The sequence below is a fragment of the Phyllostomus hastatus genome, unplaced genomic scaffold, assembly GCF_019186645.2.
Source record: "Phyllostomus hastatus isolate PE091 unplaced genomic scaffold, TTU_PhHast_1.1 phas_contig_210, whole genome shotgun sequence".
Lineage (NCBI taxonomy): Eukaryota > Metazoa > Chordata > Mammalia > Chiroptera > Phyllostomidae > Phyllostomus > Phyllostomus hastatus.
In genome coordinates, this window is record NW_025333737.1 from 33632082 (window position 1) to 33639826 (window position 7745).

Consider the following 7745-nt stretch of genomic DNA (forward strand, 5'->3'; position numbering starts at 1 on the left):
GGGGCGGCCGGCCCCGCACTCCTGAGCGTGAATCCGCGGAGCAGCTGGGAGTCAGGATCAGGGGCATCCAGCTCCAGCCGGTGCTCCTTCCCTTGCACTGCTGCTGGGCTTGTGGCCGGCTGTGCCTGCCCGAGCGCAGGACCCGGGCTGGGAAGAGACCGGGGTCCGTTTGCAGTGCCGAGCACCACGCCAGGGACCCCCTGCCTCCGTCCCTGCCCTTGAGGCCAGTCACCAGAAGTATGGGGTGCTGAGCACTTTGGGGTCCTCTGAGAGAGAGCGTGGGGAGTTCTGGGCTGAACCCCTGGTCTTGTCTTTGCCTTCCCAGTCCATGGACTCCGAGGACAGCTCCGTCCCGGGCCGGAGGGCGTCTCTGTCTGACCTGACGGACCTGGAGGACATCGAGGGCCTGACTGTGCGGCAGCTGAAGGAGATCCTGGCTCGCAACTTCGTCAACTACAAGGGCTGCTGCGAGAAGTGGGAGCTGATGGAGAGGGTGACTCGGCTGTACAAGGACCAGCGAGACCTCCAGCACCTGGGTGAGGGGCCGTCGGGGCGGCAGCCGCACGGACCCCCGGAGTGCGCGCTCTCGCTCTGCGGCGGGACGGCGTCTTCAAGGGAGGGTGGCGTCCTCCCTTGTGGCCTCCGCGCCACCCGGTCACCGCGTCACTCGGAGCCGAGGGCCAGGGCCAGGGCCGGGCCCGGCAGCGCGTGCTTCTGTTGGGTCCTCAGAGCGGCCCGTGCAGTAGGCGCGATGCGCGTCCCTTCTGTTACAGAGCCCAGAGCTGAGGGGCTCCGGGTCTGAGTCCGTGGCCTTGCCCATTGTGCGGCACCTCCACCGTGCCCGCCACGGCCCCCGACAGGACTGCCTGGACAGTCGGGGGGTGAGGGAGCGAGCCTTCGCACGCTCCATGCGAGGAGAGCGTCTGTTGGGCGGCGCCTGGGCCTCTCCGCTCTTCCCTCCCTGCAGCCCCCTCCGTGATGTCGCTGTCACGTGGTGCCCGGCCAGGGACCTGGGCCCGTGGTCAGATGAGTCCCCCTGCGACTGATCCCTGGCAGATGCTGCGCCAGTGAAGGCGGGGAGTCCTGCAGGAGAGAAGGGCGTTTAGCTGTTTGGAACTCCGAGTTCCCAGAAATGATTTCCCTTAGAGCCCTCCCCCCCCTCCCCCTCCCTCCCCCTCCCTCCCCCTCCCTCCCCCGCCCTTCCCCACCCTCCCCTTCCCTTCCCCTCCCCGGCTGATTTCCTTCCCGCAGACCAACACTTAGATCCCTCCCGTGCCGACAGCAGGCGTCAGGCTCTGCCCTCCCTGTCGCTCAGATTCATCACGTAGGGGACCTCTGACCGGTCACCTGGTCAGACTCACTCCTCCCTTTGGGGTCGTCCCAGAGTGTCCCCGGCGTTGTGAGTGCACAGGGAGTAGGAGACGGCCCCACCCGGGAGCTGCGTCCAGACGCCCCGGCTGCTGGAACGCGGTTCCTTCTTTCTCCGCTGGCGCGCTAGCCTGAGGGTGCTGGGCGCAGTGTCCTTCCCGCTTGGTAGCTTTGACCGTCCAAACCAGTGGGATCCCTTTTCTACGACCCCCCCAGACCCCCCAGCGGGAGCTTTCTGTGGGTTTGCAGCATGGGGGCGGGGAGTGAGGAGCGCAGGTGTTTGTCGGGGCGCCCTCGGCCATCCGGGGCCCAGCAGGGAGACAGCCGGAGGCTGGCGACGGAGTCAGGGTGGCTGGGGCTCTGCTTGCAGATTCAGACATCTCTTCTCTCCTTCCTCTGCAGTGTGCGGGGCCGAAGACCAGAACGGTACGTGGTTGTCTCTGTTGGGAAGGGGCTCAGGCGCTCGGCCTTTCTGTCCCTCCCCCCTTCAGCCCCAGTTCCTGCTGAGAGGCTGAGGCTTCGGAGCGTGTCAGCACCGGCACAGAGGGAGTGGGGGGACTCCCGGAGGAGCGGGGCCTCTCGGCATCTTTAGAAATTCTCGCCGTCCCGGCCTGCGAAGGGAGGGAAGGGGCGGCACACCCGGGCCAGACTGAGGGGCCCTTCCCCGGGCCGCCCGGGCGCAGGAGCCGGCCCGCGTGAAGCGTGTAACCGAGCGCGTGGTGCGCGTGTCCCGCCGGGTTCCTCTCCGTGCTCCCGGTGCCAGGGCACTCCTTCCCCTGCAGTTTTCACTCGGGTCCGGGCTCCGCACGCCTTCCGGGCTCCTGGTACCGACCGGACAGGGAGGGCCTTGTCGGTACAAGGCCGGGCCTTGGCTGGAGCTGCTCTGGGGACAGATCGGGACAGGTGTCCCACACGGTGCTCTCTAGGTCTCTAGGCAAGATGCATAGCCCCCCTCAGCTGCCATGCTGCCTGCCCCCCGTGTGCTGGAGACCGCCCCGAGCCTTTGGGAGCGCCCAGAAAGCACTGCAGGACTCTGGCCCGGTCTGGGCCTCTTTCCCAGGTGCTGGGCCCGACCTCCGGGAAAGCGTCAGTCAGAGGGCTCTGTGGTTGGAGCTCGTCCTCAGAAGGGAACCCTCTCAGAGGCGTGCAGGGGCCCGCCCAGCATTTTACAGCTTTGAGAAGACTCTCCAAATTTGTTACTTAGTAAACTAGCCTTTTTGCTCCGAATGGGATGGACTCTCCTGGCTGACAGACAGATGATCAGGAGTCGAGTTCTCTTCACCCCTCCCCCCAAGCCCCCCGGAGTTCTCTGTCCGCCCCCTCGCCGTGGTGCTGAGCTCGCACTGGTCTCCTCAGTGTCGTCCTTCCTTTTTCTCATTCCCCTGGAGATGCTGGCACCTGAGTCGGTGACTGTTCCTGGGAGAAGTAATCATTAATGAAATTCTGTCCATTATTCCTGCCCACTTGGGGTATTCGTATAGTCCAGCCCTCCCCGAACCTCCCCCGTTGGGGCCGGCAGCCCCTCCGGGGGGTGCAGGCCTCAGGACCTTTCGCAGCCAGCCCACCTGCAGGGTTTCCCGACGTTCGAATGGTCCAGAGTCCAGGACATAGGAAGAGGACGGGCTGCGGAGTGCAGGGAGCTCCCCTGTGGGGCGGCCGTGGGGGCCGGAGTAGTCCAGGCCCCCGTGCTGGCCACCTGGTTCGGGCTTCCACTGAAGACGTGCTGGCTCAGGGGGCTGGGTTTTTGGACACGAACGTGTTTCCGTTTGTGTAGCCAAACTCGGGCACTGGCCAGGCCCGCCGCTTCTCGCCGCTCAGACAAGGCGGCGGGCTGTCAGTAGGAACTCCGTGCTCTGAGCGGTGAACGCCATCCGGGCAGTCCCCAGAGAGCCCCTGCCTGGATTCGCCTCCTGGCTTCTCCACTTGGCAGCCGTGTGCCGTAGGCAACTCTTCGGCCTCGGTCGCCTCATCTGTAAAATGGGTAGTGAGAGTAGGTGATTCACACATAGTTCTTGTGAGGATTTGGTGAGTGCAAACACGGGGGGCTCTGAGGACCCCGCCGGGTGCCTGCGAGCTGCCGCCGTGCCCATGGGGTGCACACTCACTGGCCGGTCAGAGAGCAGCCCCCACGTGGCCGGTGTTCCAGGGGCTCCACGGTGAATCTCTCACCTCGGGGCACGTAGCGGACACTACGTATGTCATTGTAGAAGTGGCATGGGTCTGTGGAATTCAAGAACTCCTAGTATAGTGGGGGGATAAGAAGGCAAACTCAGAAAGTGCCCCCCAGCGTGGTGAGCAGGCGTGGGCCACGGGTACGGTTTCTGGGGGGCAGCACAGAAGAGGGAGCTCACAGGGTCTGGTGGGCTCTCCCACCGGGACGTTCCTGAGGCAGCCGCGGAGGCCCCCGATCCGGGGCCTTGTTAAATCGGGGTCAGGTTCGCAGGTGAGCCCGGCAGCCCGTAGTCACTCATTACGGTTCCCTTGATGTCTCAACTTCTCTGACCCTCTCGCATCTTCTCAGCGTGTTCTACCTCCAGGGATAATGAGTCCCTAAGTGCCGCTCACTCAACACATTACAGCGTCAATTGTCTGAAAATTACTCCTTTTAAGCTTCGCATGAAGACTCCCCCTTATTTAGCTCTGGTGCTCTGGGACGTGTTTGTTCTACAGGCACTTGACCCTCCAAGTCCGTAACCCAACCTGTAGAGGCGCAGGTTAAAGCAGCACCTGGAGCTGGTTCCGGGGGACGTTTTCTCGGAGCGCTGGTGGAGGGGGCAGCGTGTGGGTCGGGGGGCTCGCGCACCGTGTCCCGGCTCTCTCCCACCCCCGCGCCCTTACTCTGCCCCCTTCTGCCCGTGTGTGTGTGCGCAGGGGGAGCGGCGCCGCCCGGCCTGGAGGAGAACCTGTGCAGGATCTGCATGGACTCGCCCATCGACTGCGTCCTGCTGGAGTGCGGCCACATGGTCACCTGCACCAAGTGCGGCAAGCGCATGAACGAGTGCCCCATCTGCCGGCAGTACGTGGTCCGAGCCGTGCACGTCTTCCGGTCCTGAGGGCTCCGGCCGGCTTCTTCAGTGCCTTACGGGGACACGGCGTGCGGTGTCCGGGCTCAGGGCTGGCCGGCCTGCAGGGGGCAGGCCGGCGGGAGTGTCTGCGGTGTTCCCAAGACCGGGTCGAGCAGAGATGCTGTGGCACCTCTGGGCACGCCTGCCTTGCCGCGGAGGCGCAGCTCGTGGCTGGCGGGGCCCGAGGCAGGGCGGACTGGCACGGGTCGCTTGGGCAAGTCCCTGCTTCTCTGATCTTGGGTGACGATGGTAACCGATGAAGAGAGAGGACTTTCCAGAACTCGGATCATACCTCCCTCCCTCCCTCCCTCCCGTACCCCACCCAGCCCCCCCAGCTGCCCGCCTGTGTTTCACCCATCAGAAGTCTCGGTACAAATGGTTCTCTTCCTCCCCAGCTCATCTGGATTTATTTCTGGTTTCATGGGCTTTCTGTGCTTTAACCGGCCTTCGCTAAAGTTTCTTGCTGCATCGCCTAAAACCCGTGTGTTTACTCAGACCAAAGAGGTGTTAGCTCGCCAGACCCAGAACGATCCGTAGGACAGAGTTCGGACCAGCCGAGCTACCTCTGGTGAGGAACGAGACACAGATGCTGTCCAGAGGCATTAACAGTTGCTGCCTTGCGCGCTGGGTGAGAAGCTGTCCGTCTTCTGACCCGACCTCGGGAGCCAGCCAAGCCCCCGGCTCCCGACGGCTGGGAAGCCCCGTGTCTGTGTGTGAGAGGCGGTGTGTGGGCCCTGTCTGCATGTTCTCGGGGGGCCTGCCTTGGAGCCGTCCTCGGTTCCGGTTCCCGGGAAAAGGAGAAGCGCTGGGCGAAAGCGCTGGCTCTTCGCGTCACTTTGACTTCCCCGACAGACGGGAGTTCTCAAACACTTTCCCCTGAGGGTGCAGTCCCTCTCTTTCCCGTGGGGGTTTAGACGTCGTCTCCCTCAGGGCCTAGGAATTAGGCAAAGAACCCAGCTCTCCTCCAGCCAGACTCCTGGGTTCCCGGAGACCAGACGTGTGAGGGGCGCACCGCACCTAAGACGCGTCAGAAGTGCTGAATGAGGAGGTGGTCCCAGCCCTTGAGCAGGCGGCTGGAAGTCTCATCCCCTGGGTTGGCGGGGGCTGCTCTCTCCCGGCCTGCTGATTTGGGGCTGGGTGAGGAGGGCGCACCCTCCGGGCTCTTCAGGGAGGATCGGACCGTGAGCAGGGCGTGTTCCGGGGCCCGTTTGGACCTTCGCACCAGCGGGAGAGCGGGGGGCTAGAGGACAGTTTGCTGCGGCACCAGGCACAAGTGTATGTGCCGTCGGGGAGCCGTGCGCACTGCCGGTACCCGTGGGCGAACTAGGCAGCCCCTACACACCAGGCGGCCTTGGCAGGACCCCGCCCCCACCCCCCACCCGTGCAGCCAAGAGAACCGGTCATGACTCCGGGAGGCGGTGGGGAAGCCTCCGAGGGGACGTGTGTGCAGACGTGTTCGTGCCTTCCCTCCAGCCTCGGGTCCGGGTCTCCCTTTGGGGGGACCGAGTTCCGTCAGGTAGGTAGTTGTCAGCCCAACACCCGGCCGCTTCCCGCGACACCATCCATGCCCAGTCCTGGAGGGTTTGAGTCGTTTGTAGGAACGGGGAGAATCGCGATTCCCCGTGAAGACATTTTCCTGACAGCAGTAAACGCTATAGTGGACAGGGCCCCCCGGGTTAGCAGGGGTCCAGCTGCCCCACAGGTCCCCCCGGGAAGCAGGCCTGTGCGTGTGCACCTGGGCGAGGTCCAGCCATAACGTCGGGGCGGAAGCCGGCTCTCTTCCCACTTTAGATTTGCTTTCTCTGCGGAGGCCTTACCTCCCCCTGCTTCCCCGTTTCCCTCCCAGACCTGAGTCAGAAGTCACACCCTAATGGCTGGTTAGCAACCTCGGGAGGACTTAGAACCAATAGCGTTTACTCATGTTGGAGAAAGAACTTGCCTTTAGGTCCTCCAACCTCTTGGTGAAGGTTTTCATTTAAGAAAAAAGGTGTCTAGCAACCATGGTGTGGGTTTTTTTGTTTTGTTTTTTTTGTTTTTTGGTATCTTCATTACACCAAAAAAGAAGTCGGAAATTCCAAGATCTCATTTCGGTTACTATCTGGCCTAGGTAGAAAACTTGATTTTTATCCATGAATGCTCCTTCCTGCCCCTCATGGACCCTGCCTTTATTATCATGGAAGCATCTAATTCCTCCAAGTATTCCTTGGCTTTTGCCGTGACTGTTCAGAAACCTCAGCTGAGACCTTTTGTAACAAGGCATGGAGAGCTGGCTGTTTCACGACGTTGGGATACGTGGGCCCGAACCAGCGAGAACTAGCTGTACAGGTGTTAGGGCTCCATCTGTATTGTACAAATCCATTGCAATTTTTTGGATGTGAATGTGTTAACTACAAGTGGCTTATACTGATTCTCAGACGTGGGTGTTGAAACAAGCCCAGATGTGTATTTTTTTGTCACACAGCCCTGCTTTATAATTTTGTAATAAAGTTTCTGTGCAGACGCCCGTCTGGTGCAGCACAAGGCTGCCGGAGGCCTGACGGTCGAGACCGACAGGAGCCGTCCCGCCGCCTGTTGGCCCCAGGCGTGTGCGCGCACAGCTGTGCTCTGGAGAGATGGCGTTGTTTTGGGGGACACTCGGGCCGCGTCCTGTGGGGCTCCGGTCGGGACGGCCCTGTCCGACAGAGGAGGAGGCGGGACCTGAGTGCTGAGGCCTGTTTAGGGTCCCGCCGGTGCGCGGGAGAGGCCAGGGGCAGCCTGGGCGAGGGTGGGAGCCGGGTGGGAGGACTCACTGGGAGACCGCGTAGGAGGGAGCATGGAGTTCGGACACTGAGGGCGATCCGGTGAGGGGTGGGCCTCCAGGATGGGCGTGGAGGGGAGCCAGTGGCCCTGAGAGAGGAGCGGTGGCTTTGGGTACAGCTGCGGTGGCCAGAGTGGGACTCGGAGGCCAGCCCAGCCCGTGGCCAGCTGCTGTGTGGGCACCTCCCGTGGAGCGGCCCCGGTGGCAGCCGTTGGGAGAGCTGGAGTGCGTGCAGGTCCGCCCTCCGCCTGCGGAGACAGACTCGTCCGAAGGGCATGCAGGCTCGAGGCTGGGCCGCAGCCTTTGTCCTCCCCGTTCTGGGCCACAGACCCACCGAGCACCCAGCATGACCTCCGTCTGCCACCGAGCAACGGCTCAATGAAAGCTCGAGTTCTGTGGAAGTGCACCGAAGGGTACAGTTGTGCCGATGGCACCATCTCAGCAGCCAGGAAAATCTCGTGGCAGAGAGACTGGAAGGGAGCAGGCAGAACACCTTGAACGGGGGGATGGGAGGC

The 7745-nt window shown here is 62.9% G+C and overlaps 1 protein-coding gene across 16 annotated transcripts in view; it reads left to right on the forward strand.

The window, feature by feature from the left end:
- RFFL (ring finger and FYVE like domain containing E3 ubiquitin protein ligase) overlaps positions 1 to 7042 on the forward strand; it is a 60747-nt gene extending 53705 nt beyond the window's left edge. For 14 of the 16 annotated variants that reach the window (XM_045835670.1, XM_045835681.1, XM_045835672.1 and 11 more), the window contains 3 exons: positions 326 to 536; positions 1771 to 1794; positions 4240 to 7042. In XM_045835670.1, coding sequence (XP_045691626.1) covers positions 326 to 536; positions 1771 to 1794; positions 4240 to 4421 — 417 coding nt within the window. In that variant the 3' untranslated portion in view covers positions 4422 to 7042. The remainder of the gene's footprint in view (positions 1 to 325; positions 537 to 1770; positions 1795 to 4239) is intronic. The other 2 variants (XM_045835680.1, XM_045835682.1) reach the window with 1 other exon arrangement.
- The last annotated feature ends 703 nt before the right edge of the window (positions 7043 to 7745 follow it).